The sequence below is a fragment of the Zonotrichia albicollis genome, chromosome 29, assembly GCF_047830755.1.
Source record: "Zonotrichia albicollis isolate bZonAlb1 chromosome 29, bZonAlb1.hap1, whole genome shotgun sequence".
In the NCBI taxonomy this organism is placed as follows: domain Eukaryota; kingdom Metazoa; phylum Chordata; class Aves; order Passeriformes; family Passerellidae; genus Zonotrichia; species Zonotrichia albicollis.
Genome location: NC_133847.1, coordinates 5,092,947 through 5,114,982, shown reverse-complemented (window position 1 = coordinate 5,114,982; position 22,036 = coordinate 5,092,947). Strand labels below are relative to the sequence as shown.

Genomic DNA, 22,036 nt, shown 5'->3' with positions numbered 1-22,036 from the left:
GGCGCCTCGGGGTGGGGAAGCGCCAGGAGACCCTCAGCCCCTCCCCAGGGACGCAGCTCCAGGGCCTCCATGAGGGGAGGGCGGCGGCGCAGCTTGCGGCCCCCCCAGCAGCGCGCACCGCGGTCCCGGGGCACGGCGGGGGCCGCTCGCCGCCCTTGCCCCGCCCGGGTCCCGCTCCCCGCCGCGCCCCGAGCCTTATTCCCCGCGGGCCGAGCCCCTCCCGGCACAGGGCCTGTACCCAGCGGCAATTCCAGCCCGGCTGCGCCCGGCTGCGACGCAGCCCCGCTGCCGCTCCCCGCGCCCGCCCGGCCGCCGGTGCGGAGGGCCGCGCGTCCCCGGCAGCCCCGGTACCTGCTGGCTGAGGGGGATGAGCGCCGCCATCTTCCTCCCGCTGGGTCGGGCCGCGGCCGGGGCGGAGCGAGGGGCGGGAGGCGGCGGCCGGGCCGGGCCGGGCGGGCCCGAGGAGGCGGTGGCGGCGGCTGAGGAGGTGCTCGAGCCCCGCCGGCAGCGGCCGCGGCTTTATCGGGGCCCGGCAGGCGCTCCTGGGCGGCAGTTGCCGCTGCCCGCAGCGCTCCACGGAGTCACCCAAGCACTTCGAACGGAAGAGACTTCTCAGGTCATTGAGCCCAACCTTTGACAGATCACCGCCTTATCCAACAGATCACTGGCGCTCCTTAAACACCTCCAGGGACAGGGACTTCACCACCCTGCCCAGCTCCCTGGGCAGCCACATCACCCCAAAACCAGCGAGGTTTGAATGGAGCTTATTGGGCCGCCGAGTTCCATCCCACAGCACATGGCACAGGACTGTGTCCACACAGTTTTGGAATATCTCCAGTGAGGGATTGCAGTCTGTTCCAGTGCTCTGTCACTGCACAGCAAAGTTTTTCTCATATTCAGGTGGAACATCTTGTCATGTTTCTGCCTGCTGCTTGTTGTCCCATTGCTGGGCCCCCTGGCCCATGCTCTGACCTTTCCCTGCATACACTGACAGGGTTCCTCTCTATATTATACATTATAAATATAATTCCCCATTGCTCAGTCCCTTCCTGAGTCGTCTTTACTTTCTAATGTTTTTCTTAAGTTATTGCTCAAAGTATTTTTCCTCCTGCTATTCCTCAGCCTACTTTACATTCATTTCCTTTTCAGGATTCTAATTTCATTTGTATACACCAATAGTTTCTCAGTCACATTAGACAAGGAATCTTTAAAATGAAGAAATAAAGAATGAAAACACCCATGAGAATTTCATGCTCATTTCTCTCCAATTTCCATCTCCAAAATCTTTTGCATAAACCTCAGCATCTGTTAATTTCCCCTAGGATGAACTACGTGTCTGGAATACAGTCAGGCAAAGAAAGGGGCTCAAGGTGTTCCCCTAGCTAGGAGAAGGAAATGATTTATAAACTGTGTACAGGAATCTCGACTACAGTATAATACCATTCTGGATTATTATTATTCGTCATCCCAAAATTCAGGCCCTCAGCACTAGTTCCACCATGGGTTCAGGTTCATTCCAATCCTTTAAAAGACACAGGAAAATTAAGAAAGCAAAACCAGTGCACAGTTCAACTATGTTAAAAGGAAATTAAATAATCCACTAACACAGAATAAGGAGAGCAATTTACCTCAGGTCTGATTTTGATCATCAATTTGGTCATTTAGATCATAAATTCGTATTCAGTCATCCCAGTCTGTGGGCTTCTTTGATCATTAATTTTCCTCGGTGGTAAACAATTGAAATAATCTTCTGGGTTGCCAGATGCATTTTGTTATCAGTTTTTATTTTATATGTCTGATCTGGAATTTTAAACAAAATATATAATTGGGGTATATAGCTGCATATATCTGTCAGTCAGGGGTTTAGAGATAACAAGGGAAAGTTTTTAAGAACATTAAACTCAAGTCTTAGAAACTGGCTTACAGCAGAATGATATCACAAGAAAATACTAGAAAACTAACCCAGAAAAACAGAAAACTAGGCAAAATAAAAATGATCCATGACATAAGCTCGATAGCTATATAATTCTATTACAAGTATATATACAAAGGGCAGGTAATAACCTACAATATGTTGTTTCAGTGAAGAGTCTTAACGCAAATCCTGCGGAACAACTGGATTAGTTCCCAACTCGCTCCACTAATTAGCAAATCGCGGGTTTGTAAAAATTCCCATGTGTTGACCCCGGTGCATTCTGGGGTTTGTAGTCAGGGCGCAGCTACCGGCGGCTGTAAACCTGCTTGTGATTCGCTGGCAGCCCCGAACCGCCGGGCTGAGCCAATCAGTGGGCTGGATATTGGGGAGTCGCGGACTCCAGGAGCCGGCTGCACACCGCCCGCCCTGGCCCGGCCCAGAGAAGCCTGGGCCGCCTCAGGCTGGGCGGGCCCCGGGACGGCGTTCTGTCCGACCCTGTTCCGTCCCGGATGGCCGCGATCTCTCGGGCACCCGCGGGCCGATGGCAGGTGAGGCACCGGTCCCTGTCTCAGTCTGTACCTGGGCAGCCTCAGCGCGGGCCGGTCTTGTGTGGGGAGGGATCTGTACAAGCCCTACAGGAGGGTGCAACCAGCTCTGCTCCAGGGAACCGGCGACGGGACGAGGGGACACTCTTAAGCTGTGACAGAGGTGGTTTAGGTCGGACATCAGAAAGGATTTCTTCACAGAAAGGGTGGTGGGCATTAGAAGGGGCTGCCCGTGGAGTCACCATCCCTGGAGATGTTTAAGGAAAGTCTGCATGTGGCACTCAGTGCTTTGGTCTGGTTAACAACGTGGGGGTCAGGATCAGTCGCAAGTTGGACTCGGTGTTGTCAGCTCTTTCCTAAGGTCGGTAACTCTGTGATTCTTGGCAGGGCCACAGCCGTGTACCCCGCAGGAGCAGCACCCTTGGTGACCTAACGCTGGTGGACACAGAGCTGGGCAGCGCTGGAATTACTCCGTCGCACCAGGGCAGGTTCCTGAAGGTGTGCGATGGAAACGCTGCTGGGACGCAGCGCTGCCCGGGGCCGGGGAGCGCCGGGCGGGCCTGGAGCGGCAGCGCCGCCCACACGCGGCTAAACTCCGTCCTGAACAAAGTGGCACAGCTAGAAAGCAAAATCATGGGTCAAAAAAAGCACCTGGAACTGCAGAACACTGATTCGGGCCTGAAGCCTTTGGATGAGGAGCGCAGCTCATCCGCCTCTGGGCATGAAGGTGGCGCCAGGGGCAGGAGGTTCTGGAAGAATTATGGTGCCACCAGTGGGATTGGGACCCACAGAGATGCCTGTTCTGGGGAAGAGGAAAGCATGCAAAGCCCTAAAAGGAGTGTTATGGTTAAACAAGAGCTTGATCTGGATAGTGATGAAGAGGAAATGAGAGAATTGATGGAGAGCTCTTTGGGGTTTTCCAGTGGAAGTGGGAATCAGAAGGTTCAGGTAAGTGATGCTCAGTCAGGTAGAAAGGTAAATACAAACTTTGCTGGATTATGTATTTTTATTAATGCTTTCATATAACTGTCTTAACTGGTTGCTTTTTATTTAGATAACACTAGCAACTAAATCTTAAATTTGTATTTGTGTCTTGCTCATGATAGGATTCAGGTTCACATCTTAACATTTTAAAATTACTCTGTTTTACCCACAATGATTTGTTCTCCCTTTAGCAACCTACACATAACAATGAAGTAACACATAAATCTCTTTTTCATGTTCTTCAAAAAGAGTAAGACTCCAGTTCCATCAGGAAAGGCTCCTCCACCTCATAAGGAAGTTTCATCAGCAGAGTTATCTAAAGCATCTTCCTCTCACAACAAAGACTCAGAGAAAAGTGTGTTTGGTAGAGTTAATTCACCAGCACCTTCACCCACCAGCAGAAACCTGTCAGGACATACCAGGAGATCTCAACTGCTGTCATCTTCCACGAAGGACAACACTGGAAAGCGTGCTCTGCCTAAAGCAGGCTACACCAAGCACATCCAAGAATCCCTTGAAAGTGACAGAAGTGAAATAAAGTCATTAGATGAATTATTTTCTGAAGGAGCTGATGCAGAAGATCCATCCAGCAGCAGTTTGAAATGTAAGTTTTTTCTCAGTATCAATTGTACTGATAATCTCCTGATAAATTCTCTAAATAAACATGGGCAAATAGGATTCACTGGTGAAGTTTCACACAAACCAAGGCCTGATCAAAGTCATTATCTTGATCTGTTTATTTTTTTTCTTGTGTAATAGGTTTGTATTTTTCTTAGCTTTTGACTTAATGGGTTCATATTAATGATGCTGCCCTGGGTGACATTATGATGTCAAAACAATTAGAACATTTAAAGTAGTTTCCCTCTGTCAGTGGCACAATGTCCCAATGGGTCAGAGTGAGAACAGCTGGAAATGAAGGGCAGCAAAAATCTCTTGAACTTCAGGAATGTCAGCTGATCAAAGGAGGAAATTTTAGGAGTTTCTATAAAGTTAAAGAATCAGTGACTGATTGCTATTACTTTTCAGTACTGAAGTAGGAAGCTAGTACTAGATTTTTTTCCCCCCATTTTTGTCACTTACAGGAAATTCTCATGTGTAGGTGTCATTTATTTGCAGATTTTGGACTGAATATCATGAGCCTTGATGATTTGGCACCAGATACTACCAGTAATTCAGCAGAATTAAAGCAGAAAGTAAGTAGAAGCTCCCCACTAGCACATATTCCCAGTCTGCCTTCGGTGGAGTGTGGAGATTCTAAAATAAATACTTTTACAGGGAAAAGACATTCAGTTTACTCAAGAATCAAACAAATATGTGAAAAAAGATAAATTGCTGGTGGAAGAGGACCAGGCTGCTCTAAAAATGACCAGTGCAATAACTGGTGTGGAAAATTCTTCTGAAGAGGAAGTTGAAAAATGTGGCTCTGAAGCTGAAATCTCTGAACATTTAAGTGGAGTTTCCTCAGATTTCCCTCCACACAAACAGGATTATCCTAATCAGAATGAAAATACTCTTAATTCAGAATATTCTGAAGATTTTGAAAGGTCTCCATCTGCAACAGACAGGGAATCTGTAGAGGGACATGCTGAGAGCTGCAGGTCTCCTGGAGCACACCCATCCTCAGGCTCATCCCCGCTGGTCACCCCAAAACGGGGACACCGAGTGACCGTCACAGAAACTGCAGTGCAGACAGCAGAGCCTCCCTTCACCAGCTGCTGGGCTAAGGGTGAGTTCAGCCTGTTGGGCTGTGCTGTGCTTTTAGGGCAGCTGCTGTGCCAAGAAACTGCAGAAGAACCAGGCAGTGGCACTGAACCCTTCCCCTGTCCCCCCAGTAATTGTGACCTCTCCCATGCACAGCAAACCCCACTGCAGTGCTCGGCCCCCCCATCGGAACCAGCTACATCGACCCAGTGCCCATTGCCAGCCATGTCATCAGCATGGATGCAGTAGAAGGTACCAAAACCACATTTATTCTTCTTTTTCACTCTATTTTCTGCACCTGAGCCCAGCTTGGTTTGCTCAGCCCTTGCTGTCCCTTTCTCCCAGCCCTGACTGCGTACAGCCCCTCGGTTCTTGTCTTACACACCATGTGCAAGCAGCACCTGATGCTGACCCAGCAGTTTGTCCAGAACGTTCACCACCTTCACACAGCCCTGGTGGAGTCATTGGAGCAGGAGAAGTTCCACTACCATACCCTGGAGGAGGCTAAAGAGGTATTTATGACAAACCACAGACCGAGCGTGAATTCCTTTCCAAACATTTGCAAACATAGTTTCTCTGCATACAAATAATTAATAAGTTTAAAAGGAAAAAAAAAAAAAACTAAAGTCCTGCTAGAGGCCATAGTTTTTAAAGATTAAAGTTTCTGCTGTAGCAGAATTTAGCTGTCCTCAAATGAGCAGGGATCATTCAGATGCTGCAACAGAAGGATCACTTTCTTTGCTAGTACAGAAACGTGCAGGTATCTTGACATGAAGATTAGCTGCTTTCTAGTATTTAATAAATAATCATCTACATAATGAAGACATTAGCTTATTAACTTTTTTTTTTTGCAGTACATCAAGAATCACAAATCCCCACCTCTAACAATTGAGCAAGCACTTGAAGAAATTCGGAGAGAGCCCAGGAGAAATTAAGTGCTTGGACAGTTATTGAACTTCAAGTGACATTTACATTCACAACTCCAAGGCTGAAACAAGAAACCTTTCCAAGTTGCACAGATAAAAGGTTATAAACTGTATTGGAAGAATTCATACAAACTGTTAGGTTAGTATAAATTAGTTAGTACAAGTTGCTAATTATTATAGATAATTTACTTTTTTATACCTGAATGTTTTACTTGTGTACACAATACAAGAATACACAGGAACCTTCAGCCAGACTATGTCAGCAAAAGAGACATCAAGATAACACTTCTGCCTAATGGGACTGTGATAAGTCATCACAGTGATAAGTCATTAATGATAACTCATTCACATTTACCCAGTGAATTGTGAGATCTGTGATCTCATCTATGATGGTGGTAGAAGTGAAATTCTGTTCTACAACCCCTGAGAAACACAACCACAGCAGAAAATTACCATATCCTGACTTCAGTGCCATTATCCAAACAGCATTTCTGTATTATCAGCCTTGTCAGATTACAACAAACCCAAACACACACATGGGTGTGTTTATTAAGATAAATTCAAAACAAGGAAGGCTTATAGCCAAGCTTCAGGAAATTTCAGCTGCATTTTTATTTTAAAAAAATTCTTTATTGGAAAGCAAAACAACAACATTCACAAGTTGGTGACATACAGGTGTTGTATGCTGATTCACAGACAGGTACAGTTCCACAACTACAGCAGATCTAGAACAAACTGATATTCCACCATACTTAACTGAATGGTTTTAAGAGGGATTTTGCTCTACAAACAAACAACTGGAAAAGGGGCAGACCTGGGGAGTGGAAGTGCAGTGTAAGGGCCTAACAGCTCTAGCTGGTGGTCTCTGGAAACAGTTACAAAAGATTTGTTTCTTTTTTTTCATTTAGATTACAGCAACTTTCCAACAACATCCCATTGATAGAAACGTGTAGAGCAGAGAAAATGGATTCTCTTCTATTGAACTAATTCGCTTTTATTAAAGGGTATATACAAAAATATAAAAAGCTCAAAGACTGTGTTCCATTACAAAGCATCAGCCATCCCTCAGAGTGCTGGGGAAGCCACCAGAGACCTGAGCCTCGTGTCCTGCCCCAGTGGTGGCTGCAGCAGCTGCTGGGCAGGGCCTGGAGGTGACTGGAAGGTTCTAAAAGCTTGCACAGTGCTCAGAGGTCACCTGCACTGGAACTAGATGCTTCATTCCCCATTTAGACATTAGGATACACTGCTCAGCATCAGTCTGACTTGATCCCAAGGCAGCACCCCTCCACTTCAAATAGAATTAACCTTTTGAGAGAAATAAATATACATTATGGAACTAGAGAACGTACAATCACATCACATAATGTCTGTATTCCACAGGAATGAATGAGGCACAGTCCTGCATCAGGAACAGCTTGAGTGGGGTTTAATTCTGCTATAAAATGGGGAATTAATTAGAAAGTTCTGCAAGATAAATGGGAATTTTTAAACTTGCTAGACATGTCACAGTAAGACCTGGCCTTTTTTAAGCACTAACTGACAAGTATTGAAGTACATGTCATAGCTTTCAATTTTTCACCATGGTTTTAAAAGTAATTAATTTGTCACTTTGTCCAGACTTTAATCAGGATTTCTAAAAGTTTAATGTTTTGCAGAAGGTGCAAGACATGTTTCTTCAGAGAGTCTTACTCAGATGGTAAAGGGTCTTGTGTTTCCTGCTTCACTGAAACAACAGGGAGAAGAGTTCTTACACATCCTGCAGTTACCTAAGCTGTCTGAAGTGTTTGGTGGAATGAGGGTTCTGTTAATAAGGAATTTTTCCTTATGGGCTTTATTTGAACCCATTTGATTCCACCAATCTAGAGGCAGAAGTGACATTTCATTGAGCATGCCAGTTTTCCTTTTACAATGTTCAATGTATCACAGACTCTCTGCAAAAATCCATCATTTGGGTAACTGTCTTTTTCTGAACCCTTCCTGCACTACAGGGAATTTATTACAAATTCTGGCTTTGGCAGAATGTGATCCTAATGGTAGGAAACTCTGTCTAGGGCAGGGGTAAACAGGAAGTGTGGCCTAACTTGGTTCCAGGCACAAGGACCTCCCTGCTGTGGCAGCTGTCCCTTGTGGGCACAGCTCCCCCTCCACCAACTTTGTGACTATTTCCAGTTTTTGTGGGGGAACATTCAAAGATGCAGGTGCCAGGAAGTGACTTACACAGAACACACTTATTAATGAACATTTCAGAAATTAAAACACAACACAATGCCTAAAAAGAAAAACTTGCTGGGTTAATCAGAGTACACATCCACTTACCTGCTGGTTTACTGTATCAGTTACATTAGAAAAAATTAAGAGCTACTGCTATTTTGATTTGGGTTTACAAAAATCACTTTCAAGTCCATAGAGGTTTTGAAATTGCTCAGAAACATTCACTTACATTCATCCCTGGCCTTCATGCGTGCGATAAATGAGTAACTTTTATTTCTTCTGTAGTTTTCATAAGGGTCGTCCAATGCAACTCCCACTCCTTTGTACTGATCCCATTTGTCTCGGATATCACCTCCTTTAATTGGATCTTGGATTCCTTGCTCCTTGGCTCCCAATCCACCAGATCCACTCCATCCTGCAGCAAGGACACAACACTGCAATCCTTTCACTGCTTTTTTACGACTATAATTATGAAGACAAACACATTTTGGAAACAACCAAAGACAGCATCAGTTTGATAAAGCAGGATGGGAAGAGACAACCTGAAACAACACATGAACTGTCCCATTTATTTCACAAGCATTAATATGCAGAGTTTCTAGGAGCTGACAGCAGCTGTATCCCTAAAAACTGCTAAGAGGGTAAGAAAAAAAGTACTGCAAGTCCAGTCTGTCCAGTCAGTGCTGCTGTCCTGCACTGCAGGGAGGTGAAATACTTCAGGCAGGGTCAGTTCTATCTGATGCCAAACTCACATCCCTGTCTTCTGTATTTTACATCTCTGAATATTCTTATGCTGACCTTGATGCCAAGGAACAATTCCTTATGAACATGCATTAATTAATTACATCTAGGACTTCAGTGTCAAATTTTGTTTCCTGGCTTGTCTAAGATTCTAGAACAGCATCTTACCCATTTTCACTAGCATTTGATGGCCTTTATTTTCTTCTCCAAGTCTCGATTCTGGTATAGAAGGCCCAGAACTGGAGCCCAAACCAGCAGAAGAACTAAGAAAATAAGAACAACAAATTTAGAGCCAGTGATACAATTCTGACACAAAACATGGTCAGTTCTATTCTGTTAAGCACTAACATCCAACACAATTCTATCCACTCTCCTAAGCTATTCTTTACCACAGCCATCAGATTATGCAGTTATTGAGGTGCCAGAAATACATCACCTGCTTGTCAGCACAAGGGAAATCAAACAGAATCACACACAGAATCACACAGAATTTCTAGATTGGAAGAGACACTGTGCTCTTCCCAATGGAGCACACAGAGAATTACTCCTGCTCCCAAGGAAGGCATACACAGACTTCACAGTTTTGCAGTTTTCACTTCTGCATGCAGTTTTGTTAAAATAAAAAGCCACCACAACAGAGTAATATTCTCTCTATGTTGTGGTGTGTTGCAATGTCCTGTTTTACCTTCTCCCTTCCCCCTCGCCCCTCGCTGAGTGTGCCCTGTCAATCAGGCTAACATACCAGCAAGGTGTCGTGTGATAGGTGTCCCCAGTCCCTTGAGACCCTGCCCCTTCACCTGGTTGGTGGCTCACCTGTCCCCTCCCCTTCCCCTGCCCTGAGCTTAAAATGTTAATGAGACCATGCGGCCTCCATTCTGTTGGAGGAATTGCCCCCGTTCAGACCTCTGTACCCGTGGAATAAACATCTGGATATAACCCTCCAGCAGAATCCTCTCCTTCCTTCTCTTCACCATCGCCAGAAGCTCTCTCTCCTGAGGAAACGGAGTCCTGACAAGCCTGGACTTGCCCCGCTGCACTCTCAGCCAAGGTATCTCTGGGGTAAAGCATCACAGTGCTGCCTTTGGCCCAGCAGTGAGGGTCACGCTGACCCAGGAACAATCTAACTGGTTATATTGGGATTCATATTCCAATACCCTGTCAATCAGGCTAACATACCAGCAAGGCGTCGTGTGATTGGTCCCTCAGGCCTGGGGGACATTGGATAGGTGTCCCTAATCCCTTGAGACCCTGCCCCTTCACCTGGTTGGTGGCTCGCCTGTCCCCTCCCCTTCCCCTGCCCTGAGCTTAAAATGTTAATGAGACCATGCGGCCTCATTCTGTTAGCAGCAGTGGCCCAGTGCAGACATCTCTGTACCCATGGAATAAACATCTGGCAACCTTCTAGCAGAATCCACTCCCTTTCTCTCCACCATCGCCAGAAGCTCTCTCTCCTGAGGAAACGGAGTCCTGACAGCCTGGATTTGCCCCGCTGCACTCTCCAGCAGCCAAGGTATCTCTGGGGTAAAACACCACAGTGCTGCCTTTGGCCCAGCAGCGAAGGTCAGAACTGGCCCAGGCACAATCTAACTGGTTATATTGGGATTCATATTCCAATACCCTGTCAATCAGGCTAACATACCAGCAAGGCGTCGTGTGATTGGTCCCTCAGGCCTGGGGGACATTGGCCCGTATAGGTGTCCCTAATCCCTTGAGGCCCTGCCCCTTCACCTGGTTGGTGGCTCACCTGTCCCCTCCCCTTCCCCTGCCCTGAGCTTAAAATGTTAATGAGACCATGTGGCCTCCATTCTGTTAGCAGCAGAGGCCCGGTGCAGACATCTCTGTACCCATGGAATAAACATCTGGCAACCTTCTAGCAGAATCCACTCCTTCTTTCTCTCCACCATCGCCAGAAGCTCTCTCTCCTGAGGTAAATGGAGTCCTGACAGCCTGGATTTGCCCCGCTGCACTCTCCAGCAGCCAAGGTATCTCTGGGGTAAAACACCACAGTGCTGCCTTTGGCCCAGCAGCGAGGGTCAGAACTGGCCCAGGCACCATCTAACTGGTTATATTGGGATTCATATTCCAATATCTCTACAATCCCATATAGCAGATAAATTGTTTCTAGATCTGCTCTCCATCATCTTTCCTGCTGGTAAGGAGGCAGAGCCCCTGCAGGCGCTCAGTTCCACCAGCCCAGGTGAAAGGAGTCAGGAGCAGAGCAGAGCTTACGGAGGGGTGGGGCTGCGAGAGCGGGACCGGCGCCGCCTCCCCGGCGAGTAGGACTTGGAGCGGGAGCGGGAGCGGGAGCGCGAGCGGCTGTGGGAGGAGCGGGACCTGCTGCGGCTCCTGGAAGGGAGAGCACAAAGTTACCACAGCGACCCCGAGGATCCTCGGCTCAGCCTCCAGGGCTGGCGTTTGCCCACTCCCACACCTGCCAAGGTTCAGCCCCCCGGGCCCTACCTGGACTGCGAGCGAGAGTAGGATCGGGACCGAGAGCAAGAGCGAGAGCGGGACCTCGAGTAGGAGCCGGATGATTTTGAAGATCGTGAGTGAGACCGAGAGGATGAACGGCCTCGGCTTTTCGAGCGACTGCGAGACCGAGAGGGCCCACTGCACAAATGAGCAGAGAAACCCCACTGAGATTCCATAGAGAGGCACCAGAAACACAAATCGACTCCTGATCAAATTCAAATTACACACAAGCACTACTTCTGCAGGGAAAGTGAAAGCTTAAGTGTGAAAAACTCTTTCACAGAATCACAAAACAGTTTGGGTTGGAAGAGACCTTAAAGCTCATCCAACTCCTGCCATTGGGTAGGGACACCCTCCTCAAGACCAGGTTGCTCCAAGCCCTTTGTGATTTTGTGAAATCACAAAATCACAAAGCAGTCTGGGTTGGAAGAGACCTTAAAGCTCATCCAGTTCCAACCGCTGCCATTGGGCAGGAACACAATCCTCAAGACCAGGTTGCTCTGTTTAACCTGCCCTTGGGCATTTCCAGGGATGGGGCACCCACAGCTGCTCTGGACAACCTGTGCCATGTCCATTTTCTGCAGATTAGACAGAAATTCCAGCACATTGAAACTCATTCTTCCATCAGCATGTTGCTGAACAGACTTTCCCTCTGCATTTAGCCCGAGCACCTTCCAGATGAACAGCACAGAGCAGAAGGTGGCACACAGGAACTCTCACCTGTTTCTCTTCTCTTGACCTTTCCTCCGCCTTGCTCTCATTTTAGCTCTGAAGAACTCGTACAGTCCGTTCTGCTCCCATCCTTCACTGCAACAAATCAACCACACACAACCCACACATGTAAATTCCACTTCAGTGGAGACCTTAAGGATTTTCACAGGATTTTGTACAGAAAAAAGGGTCTGGGAAAAACTGTCTCACAAATCTCAGTATAAGATCAAACAGCAAGTGCAGCTGCAATACAAGAGCATTAGGAGAGCCAAGACACAGCAAAAGAGAGGGAGGCACTTCATGATTTGAGGCACCTTCTTAGAGCATTTTCCTTACCATTTTATTGCCTACACCTACTCTTACCTGTTTCTAGGCCTGTCATGAGATGGTGGACTATAAAATGCCTCAACTGCAGCCAGAAGTCTCTCACTGGGGGGCATTGGAGGTGGAAGACGAATATCTTTAGGATCTAAAGGTTTATACTCGTGATCTTCAAGCTGCCAGAAACAAAACAAATGATATTTGTGTCATGGGGTGGCTACCTGAAGAGTTAAATACAGATTTAGCTGTGTAGAGATCTCAAATTTCAATACTGGATAAAAAATGATCTGGAAATAAGGATTCTATAGACAAACCAATGCTTCCTCGTGCTATCACTATTGTGAGTTCTCTGAGAAAAGCCTGCACTGCACAGGTTGAAGTATTAAGTGGGTCACCAGGTAGATGAAATGCAGATCTCATCCACCTTTTGCTGGATGGAAGCCTGGCACAAACTGGTGTTCATCCCAAATACAGAATACATAAATGTAACTATCCCTGAAGATACTGATACAGGTAGGTTTCCTGTTCTCTATCCTTCTTTGTATATATAACATTGATGCTGTCAAACACCTTCAGGAGAATTCTGATTATGAAGAGCTAGTACAGTGGCCCCATCACATCTGTGAGGTCTCTCACTGGGGATTTCCATTTCCTACAAAGAGGGGTCAGACTTTCAAATATAAATTACTCTTTCACACTGTGAGTTCAACCAGCTTCCTCTAGCACACAACACACAAAAATTCTCATATTTCCACTACTTAGTCCCCCAAACTACTGCTGCTCTTATACCCTAGACTTGCTTGAGGGATGGAAGGATTTGAAATCATACACATCAATGTTGAACTGTCCCTAATAACAACAACAACAGGTTTTGGATCTTTTAACCCCACCAGTGTTTTGGTTGGAATCAGCCCCATAGCAAGCACTTACTTTGACCAGTGGAGCCATCAGGCCAGCAGGAAGATCGAAGTAGGGAACGTTTGGCACCAGGCTGGGATCATCGTGGTTCATGTGAGGGGGCCCTTGGCGCCGCATGTGAGGGGGCTGCCCGTTAAATCCATGTGGGGGAGGCCCAAAATCTGGGTGCTGTGGCCCTCCCCAGGGAGGATGCTCGCTGATACCAGGATGAGGCAATCTGTGACCAGGATGATGATGAGGAGGTCCAATTTCTGCAGAGTGGGAGGGTTAAAATGTTTTATTTAGCTATTAAAGAAAGAAAGCAGTCAGAGATGTACTTTAATTACTGCATTTATCCTAAAACCCAATTTCAGCAGATCCAGCAAAGCACCAGAAATGAAGGAGCAGAGGCTGGCTACAGGTCCCTGCAGTGCATTTACCTCCCTGGCCACACTCTCTAGACAAAAAGATAGTTCAGCCCCAAGCCACTGCTTCCTTTGGGACACACTGTGGTCAAAAGGACTCAAATCCATTGGTTTTCAACCATTTTTGGACTTGGAAAATTGAGAAACCTTTAGGATTAACACAGCAACACCTACACAGAAACTCCTATTTTCTAAATGACTTGTCACACAGAACCAGGGTGATCTTTGGCCTTCACACTGACAAGGATCATTCCAGAGTAACAGCAATTCCTGCAGGTGAAATGGAAACCTCTGGCCAGGCAAGCTGCACCAGGTTACACTCCCACACATTCCCATGTTCCAGCAACAGAACAAGCCCAGTGAGGAGGAAGAACTGGAGGTAAGGATCGTTTCACCACACACTACCAAGCCACACAACATTAAATGCAGAAAACTAGAGAGCCTGGCAGCCAAAATAAAAAGAAAGAACAAATGAGTGCATGCACAGGAACAAATCCTTTCAGCCTTCCTCTTAACTTCCTCCATCTACACAGGTCACAGCTCTCATCAGCCCTCACCCATGGGCTGATGTGCAGGTGGTTAAATTTACAAGAAAATGCTGCTTCTCACCTTTGAACTAACTGCTTTTAAAGCAAAGTAGCTGCAAAAGAGGTGCCTGTAGAGATGCTGACTTGAATTTGGACTACAATTTCTTATTTGTTAGGGAAGACTCAAAAAGCAAGGAAGCATCCAACTCTGCATGTGTTTCCTACTGAGTTCTTAGCAGTAGCTTCCCAAACTCCCAAACTAAGGAAAATCACAACAATCCACCGAGAATAAACTGTCATCCCAAATCACTACATAATTTTGTAATGGCAATCAGCATTACAACACAAGAAAACCTGGCCTGGTACACACTTTACCTTGAGGAAAATCCCCCTGGGGGTAATCAAAACGATGAGGATAAGGAGGCCTTTCAAAGGGATGGCGAGGTGGAAAATCATCCTGCATGAAGCGAGGTGGAAAGCGGTTGAAATTATGCGGATGCGGGGGCTGGTTGAATTGGGGATGTTGCTGATGTGGAGGAAATGGGCCTCTGAAGTGAGGTGGCCGCTGCATTCGAAATGGAGGTTCCCTCTGACCCCCACCCCATGGAGGCTGCTCATGCTGGTTGTTCCACGGTGCTTCAAACTGGTTGTTCCATGAAGGATCAGGCTGGTTGTTCCAGGGTGTTTCTCGCTGATTGTTCCAGCCTTGATCTCTCTGCTCGTTCCACATTCCTTCGTGGTTGTTATTCCAGGGAGGACAGTGAGGGGGCCCCTGCAGGTGAAGTCATGAGGTTACAAGAATGAAGAACACAATAATACACCTTCCTAAAGAAATAGAGCCCATGCACAGGTGAAAGAACATTTCAAATACGAGTCTGAATGACTGCAGTTTCAGAAAAACAATGGGAAAAGACCAAACTGTTACTGAACCAAACAGCTCTTGTTCATAGGAATAGCGTGGTGGTTAATAAACTGAAATAGGATTAACTGCACTCAGAATGACAAAAGGTTACAAGAATGAAGAACACAATAATATACCTTCCTAAATAAATACAGCCCTTGCACAGGTGAAAGAACATTTCAAATACGAGTCTGAATGACTGCAATTTCAGAAAAACAATGGGAAAAGACCAAACTGTTACTGAACCAAACAGCTCTTGTTCATAGGAATACCACCATAGTTGTGGTGGTTAACAGACTGAAATAGGATTAACTGCACTCAGAATGACAAAAGGTTACAAGAATGAAGAACACAATAATATACCTTCCTAAAGAAATAGAGCCCATGCACAGGTGAAAGAACATTTCAAATACGAGTCTGAATGACTGCAACTTCAGAAAAAAAGATGGGAAAAGACCAAACTGTTACTGAACCAAACAGTTCTTGTTCATAGGAATACCACCATAGCTGTGGTGGTTAACAGACTGAAATAGGAATAACATTTTGCCTTTAACTGCACTCAGAATGACAAAGCTTGGCATTGAAATCTGGATTTCTAACTTTCACAGCTTCTAACTTTCTAGCTTTTCACTGCACTTCCACAACCAAGGTGGCCATTCCCAACCTCCACAACCAAGACAGTCATTCTAAACCTCCACATGGGTTTTTAGAACTGTTTCTTACCTGTTGTTGACCCCATGGTGCAACAGGATGAGGTTGGTCAAACCAGGGTGGTTTATTTGGGGGAATCTGATCATGAGATCCAGGCCCACGTGGTCCACCTGAGGCAGGATCCTGCACTCCAGACCCACTTGTGTCATAGTCTGTAGAACCAGCCAGAGGCAGCTGAGATTTACCATCATCTGGAACAATTTAGAGACTATTGTCAGCATCAAAATCACTTGCAGTTAATAAAACATCAGATTAATTCCTTCTGCAGAAATCTAATTACTGGGAGACAGGATTTCTGATCCATGTAACACTCATCTCTTTGCTTCTTTTTATACTCAAGCATCTGCCTGCATCTGCTGCAAGGTTCTCAACAGATTCAAGCTTTTGCCTGAACCAAACCAGCAGTGCTTTGTGGCTCATTATTAAAAAAGGAGTGGGGAAAAAAACCTCATAACATTGTCCCCAGTGATTTTTGCACAGGTCAGCTCAGTACCTGCTTGTGTGACTGGAACAGATGGAGGAGCTGAGGCTGGGGCTGCTGTGGGGGCCTGAGGTGGGGGTGTTGATTTCACCTCGTTCTCGAGGGGGGGGATTTGGATCTGCTGCTGCTGCTGCTGCTGTGTTAAACTGTTCACAAACTCCTCGTGCTGAGTTTTCAGGTTCTGAATCTGCTGTTGGAAAGCCACCTGCACAGGCTGGACAACCGTTGCATATTCAGTGATCAAATTTGCCTGGTAAAAGAAATTAAGAACAAGTGAGCACTGAACCTATAACACCTACCTTTTCCACTTGTTCCAAATTCCCTGTATTGTCCTTCATCCTCTCTCCCAAAAAATGCCTGAGGATGCAGGATAAAGGTGGCAGAACCACCCAGTGTCATTACAAAGCTTTGTGGAGATTTCCAGAATATTCTCTGCAGGCTGAAACCCACCACCTTTAGTACTGCCTTTCCAATACAGCTCAAATCAACCCCATTAATTATCAATAATAAAAAGTTCCTGTTACCACTACAATTTTTATATTCAGTGTATCCAATTTAAAGCCATGTTTGCTTGTTTCCTTTTAACCAAACACTCCCTGCTATACAAGACACTGTCAAATATGTACAGGACTGTATCAGTCTGCATCCTCTATCCAGGGCCATATCAGCAGCTGGATTATTGAATGTTTGAAATAACAAGGTTATATTTTACATTATTTTTTGTAATCCCTTGTAAGCAACTTCAAGGGAGGGGAGGGGAGACAAAAATTAACATTATACTTTGAAAAGGAAAATAATTTTCAAAATATTTGTATAAATAAGAAAACTGATATTTTTGTGGCTAACCTGGTACTGGCCAAGTCCAAGAGCTGGGCTTTGTAACTGCTGAATAATGGACTCATCAAAGTACCCATTTTTCTCCCATAGCTGAAGAAGCTGCATGAATAAGAGTGAAAAGATTTTAGAAATTATGAACAATCAAAGAAATACTGAGCCACAGCATTTTTGTGTCTTCAGCTTTTCATAAGACCTAGGATTTTTCTATTTATTTTTGAATTATTAAAGATTCAGATGCATTCATCAATGCGATAACTCTTAAATAAAGCCTAAGGACTTTGAAGTTCTATTTTAAATGTGTACTACAGCACCTCCTATAACAGACTTTATGAAAACAATCAGACTAGAAAAATCTCAGTCACCTTCTTGCACCTGCCTATTTGTGAATTTACACAGCACCAACCTAACAAAGCAAAAGTCAAAGTTAAACCAAAACCAGATACTCACCCTGGCAATTTTCTGTTGCTTATCCTCCTCCACTGCTAGAAAACTGGTACAATAAATAGGCACCACCACCTTCTGCAAAGCAGCCAGAAGATCTCGTGCTTGCTTCCTCTGGCTTCAAGAAAGGAATGGGAAGAGTTTTCTTTTTCACTATAACACTAAGAGCATTGAAATATTCAATACATCTCAACTTCTGCTATACTAAAAGTAGTGAAATCATGAAATAGAGAGTTCTCTCCCTAATGACTTGAATGTAAAATCTTGTCTGGAGGAAAAATACACAAAGTAGGTAAAATGGTTTTACCTAAATTTGATTACTAAAGTACTAGATCAAATCTATGGACATGTAAGGACAGCTGATAAAAACAATAAAATATGAAGTGACTAGTCAAACCAACACTGTATCTAGGAGAAAAGCTTCATCAAAACAGCAAACTGAAGCCCAGAACTGAATTCTTACCAGTGATGCAAAACATCATTGATCAGGTAGATGAGGTGCAGGCGCAGCTCAAAGTGAGCTCCGTCCGCCGTTATCCGGTTCCGCAGGTGCCCGGCCATCAACTCACAGTGAGCAGGAGACTTGGCATTACTAAACATCCAGTTCTTGCCAGCCTTAGAAAAACAAAATTTAAAATATTTTTAGTCAGTCTAATGTGTTCCCACATATAGGCTTCCTATAGTTCTGAAATAAGTGCAGGAAGGTTTTCAGGTAACAGCTTTCATCTAACCTGCCACACAACATGGATATAAAGCTGTTGGTAATGTACAGAGAATCTCAAAATTCAAATGAACCCACAGTGCCACCAAATCCCTGTGCAGATTCAGATCACTTACTGAGATGGCATCTTTTGTGCAAGTGTCAATTATTGGCTGCAACAAGTTGTCAAATTCGTTCATATCTAACTGGGTTTCCTCCAAAACTTTTTGCATTTGTTGCTCAATTGCAAGGGCTACTGCTGATGTGACTTGTTCCTGAAAAAAAAAAAAAAAAGAGGAAAAAAAAAGAGAAATAATTATGTTATAGCCAAAATTCTTTTAAAGACTGAAGCTGCTGTATCCTTCTCCTCTTGGACCTAAGTGGCAATCTCAAAAACCAAAATCTTTTACAAGCACTGTGACTTCATGAAAATGTTTCAATTTTTGGTTCTGAAAAGAAAAGACTCTCCATATTTTTCTGGAGAAGTCCAGTTTACTTCTACTTCTAAAATCTCTCATGTAATAAAAAATAATTGCAAGAAGCTCTTAAACGTAAAGAACATAACCAAGGCACAAGGAACTCTTCAGTTTGGTTTTCAGCAGCTTAAACAGTTGAACATCTGCAAAAATCAGCTAGCTGATAGCACACAGTTCCCCTCCAATCTAAGTCAGAATACTACACACTGGAACATCTTGCAGTTCCCAGCAATCTGCAGCATCAAACCAAGGTTCAAGCAGTCACAGTTTATTCCACTCTAAAACTAACAAGATTTTTCAAAGAGCAAATAGAAGGTTTTAACCATCGATCACGCATCCCACAATAACATAACCCATATGCAATCATAACCCAACCTACCCATCAGATACATCCATTCTAGGGGAACGATGGCATTTGCCACACAACGAAAAGTAAGGAAAGCAACATCCCTTCCCCTCACCTCCAGCTCTGCTCAGCACCAAACCAACCTTTCCCCCTTCACTCCTAATCCCACTGACAGGCCAGGACACCCCAGATGAGCGCTCATCTCAAACCAACCTGTCTCATGGCGAGGAGATGCTGCTCCTGCTGCTGCAGGTTCCACTGACTCTGCTGGATGAGCTCCTCCACAGACGGGGTGCCCTGAGGGGCTGGGATGGGCGCAGCCGGCGGCAGCGAGGGCTGTGGCAGGGGCTGGATCTGTGCGGAAGCCTCGATATCTTGGCTTTGCTTGCACAACACTATCAGACAGAGTAAACTTTGAAAGTAAACCTCCCAGAGAAACCTGCTACCACCAGCCCACGGGTGAAAATGGCACCAGTTCCAAACAGACCCTCGCTCTGAGGGGGTGAGAGGGGTCTCCAGAGCTGCTCGGACAATGCTCTGACACTTGGTGGGATTCTTGGGGTGTCCTGTGCAAGGCCAGGAGTTGGACTCGATGATCCTGATGGGTCCCTTCCAACTCAGCACATTCTATGATTCTACGGTTAACGCAAAATCACAGGTGGACGGTGCCAAAGAGGAGAGTCAGCAACTCCCTGTGCACTTCCAGAGGGACAACTCCAGGACAAGCCGAGTGAGTTCCGGCTCTCCAGGTGCCGAGCTCCGTCTCACCACGCTGCCCGTCCCTGCGGCTCCCCCTGCCCGCCTCCAAACCCACAACCGGGGCCGTGAGGAGCCGTGGGCAGCGCTGAGCCAACTACCGGGAACCCCGAGCGCTGCAAACCAGTCCCGGCGGAGCAGGACGAGCCCAGAAGAGACAAAAGTGTCTCCGCCGGCCGACCCCGAGACCCCGCGGCCGGCGAGGGAGGGAGCCCCGAGCCGGCCCTGCCCGAGCCGCAGGCCCCACTCACGCTGCTGCTGCTCCAGGGCCAGCTTGTACTTGTAGTAGCCGTAGAAGTCTCCCCCGAAGAGGAAGGAGAATTTGGGGTTCTCCTTCTGCTTCTCCATCGTCATCTTCTCGAACTCGGGCCCGTTCCGCGCCACAAACTGCGCCAGCTTGTCGATGACATTCCGCAGCTCCTGGTCTGTGGGGAAGCAGCGCCGTCATCCCCCGCTCTCCCCCCATTCCCGCGGTCGCCCCCCGTTCCCCCCGCAGCCCCCGATGGCCCCTCACCGTCGGGCGGCAGCGGCATCTCCATGGCCGCGGCTCCCCGGCCCGCTGGGCCGCGCCGCACTGCCCGCCGAGCGCCTGCGACACCCGCGCGGCCGCGCTTTACGGCCCCGTCGCCGTGGAGACGGCGCGCGGCGCCGGTGACGCGGGGTCGCACGGCGCGGTCGCAGCGGCGTTAAGAGAACATGGAGGACCCGGGGCTGGACTCGGGGCTGGACTCACTCGGGGCTTGACTCGCCCTCGCACCCCGCGCCCGGCCCCTCCCCGGACTCCCGGCCCTGGACCCCGCGGCCCCGCAGCCCCTCCGGCCGCCTCCCCGAGCCCCCCAGCTTCGCCGTTTGCAGCGGCCCCGGCTCCGAGGGGCTCTGGGGGGACGCGGGGGCCGCGCCCCGGGCTCGCAGCCGCTGCCTCAGCGGCCCCGCCCCACGAGAAGCGCCCTCGCCGGACCCTTTTGGGGATCCCCCGGTGTGGGGCAGACCCCGCAGCCCCGGCGGGGAGCAGCCCCCCCTGACGCGGCCTTCCTCCAACTCGGCCTCCTCGTCCTCCTCCTCTCCGGCCCCCCCGAGCGGGGGGGAGTCCTCCAGCCCCTCTCCCTGGGGCTGCCAAGGGCCGGGGACCAGGCTGAGCGAGGGGGGCACGGCCGGGACCCCCCCTCTGCAGTCGGAGCCGGGTGAGTGGGGGGGAGCTGCCCCACGGTACCGCTAAAGGTGACTCCCACAGCCCCAACTCTGCCCCCTGCCCCGTTATCCTTAACCCTGGCCCGTTATTACCGCTAAGTCAGCCCTCATAACCCCAAACTCTGCCCCCAATTAACCTGAACTGTGCCCCCCCATAACCCCCAACTCTACCCCAAGTGACCCCAAACTCTGTCCTGAGTGACCCCAAACTCTGTCCCCCAATTAGCCTGAACTGTGCCCCCCCATAACCCCCAACTCTACCCCAAGTGACCCCAAACGCTGCCCCAAGTGCCCCCAAGCTCTGCCCCCCCATGACCCCAAACTCTGCCTGGAGTGACCTCAAACTCTGCCCCCCAATTAGCCTGAACTGTGCCTCCATAACCCCCAAATCTACCCCCCCATTACCCTTAACCCTTCCCCCAGAACAGATTTTGGGGGTTATGGGGGGCACAGTTCAGGCTAATTGGGGGGCAGAGCTTGGGGTCACTTGGGGCAGAGTTGGGGGGTGTGTGGGGCACAGTTCTGGTAAATTGGGGGCAGAGTTTGGTGTCATGGGGGGCACGGTTCGGGGTCATGGGGGCAGATTTAGAGGTAATAGGGGAGCAGGGTTAAGGATAACGGGGCAGGGGGCAGAGTTGGGGCTGTGGGAGTCACATTTAGGGGTAACGTGGGGCAGCTCCCCACAGGAGCTCACCGAGAGATCCCTCCGCAGCGCGGGACGCTGCACAGCCCATCCCTGATATCCCTCCGCGTTCTCGCCTTCCCCGCTCCTAGCACCGAGTGGGACTACTTTGTGTCACGGCTCGTCCGCACAGCCACATCC

The 22,036-nt window shown here is 47.6% G+C and overlaps 3 protein-coding genes across 8 annotated transcripts in view; 1 reads left to right on the top strand and 2 right to left on the bottom strand.

Annotated features, from left to right (window-relative positions):
* The window catches only part of EPS15L1 (epidermal growth factor receptor pathway substrate 15 like 1), a 51,107-nt gene extending 50,597 nt beyond the window's left edge, over nucleotides 1-510 (bottom strand). For 3 of the 5 annotated variants that reach the window (XM_074528498.1, XM_074528499.1, XM_074528501.1), the window contains exon 1: nucleotides 352-510. In XM_074528498.1, the coding sequence (XP_074384599.1) occupies nucleotides 352-381 (30 nt within the window). In that variant the 5' untranslated portion in view covers nucleotides 382-510. The remainder of the gene's footprint in view (nucleotides 1-351) is intronic. The other 2 variants (XM_074528497.1, XM_074528500.1) reach the window with 1 other exon arrangement.
* Nucleotides 511-2,278: 1,768 nt separating this feature from the next.
* C29H19orf44 (chromosome 29 C19orf44 homolog) lies at nucleotides 2,279-7,232 on the top strand. The gene is made up of 8 exons (XM_074529031.1): nucleotides 2,279-2,463; nucleotides 2,848-3,408; nucleotides 3,694-4,048; nucleotides 4,561-4,637; nucleotides 4,720-5,170; nucleotides 5,302-5,397; nucleotides 5,491-5,657; nucleotides 6,000-7,232. Exons 1-8 carry the CDS (start codon nucleotides 2,425-2,427, stop codon nucleotides 6,078-6,080), a joined length of 1,827 nt encoding a protein of 608 aa, XP_074385132.1. The 5' UTR covers nucleotides 2,279-2,424; the 3' UTR covers nucleotides 6,081-7,232.
* CHERP (calcium homeostasis endoplasmic reticulum protein) lies at nucleotides 6,660-20,697 on the bottom strand. Of its 2 annotated transcripts, XM_074529029.1 has the most exons (18): nucleotides 20,540-20,697; nucleotides 20,277-20,450; nucleotides 19,483-19,664; nucleotides 18,585-18,722; nucleotides 18,211-18,362; nucleotides 17,754-17,865; nucleotides 17,316-17,405; nucleotides 16,482-16,719; nucleotides 16,001-16,179; nucleotides 14,752-15,148; nucleotides 13,458-13,696; nucleotides 12,570-12,703; nucleotides 12,216-12,302; nucleotides 11,484-11,633; nucleotides 11,253-11,369; nucleotides 9,192-9,286; nucleotides 8,512-8,697; nucleotides 6,660-7,376 (listed from the first exon to the last, which is right to left on the bottom strand). In XM_074529029.1, exons 1-18 carry the CDS (start codon nucleotides 20,562-20,564, stop codon nucleotides 7,372-7,374), a joined length of 2,700 nt encoding a protein of 899 aa, XP_074385130.1. In that variant the 5' UTR covers nucleotides 20,565-20,697; the 3' UTR covers nucleotides 6,660-7,371. The 2 variants fall into 2 exon arrangements, with proteins under 2 accessions (XP_074385130.1, XP_074385129.1); XM_074529028.1 differs by lacking the exon at nucleotides 6,660-7,376 and having other exon boundaries at nucleotides 8,504-8,697.
* Nucleotides 20,698-22,036: the final 1,339 nt, after the last annotated feature.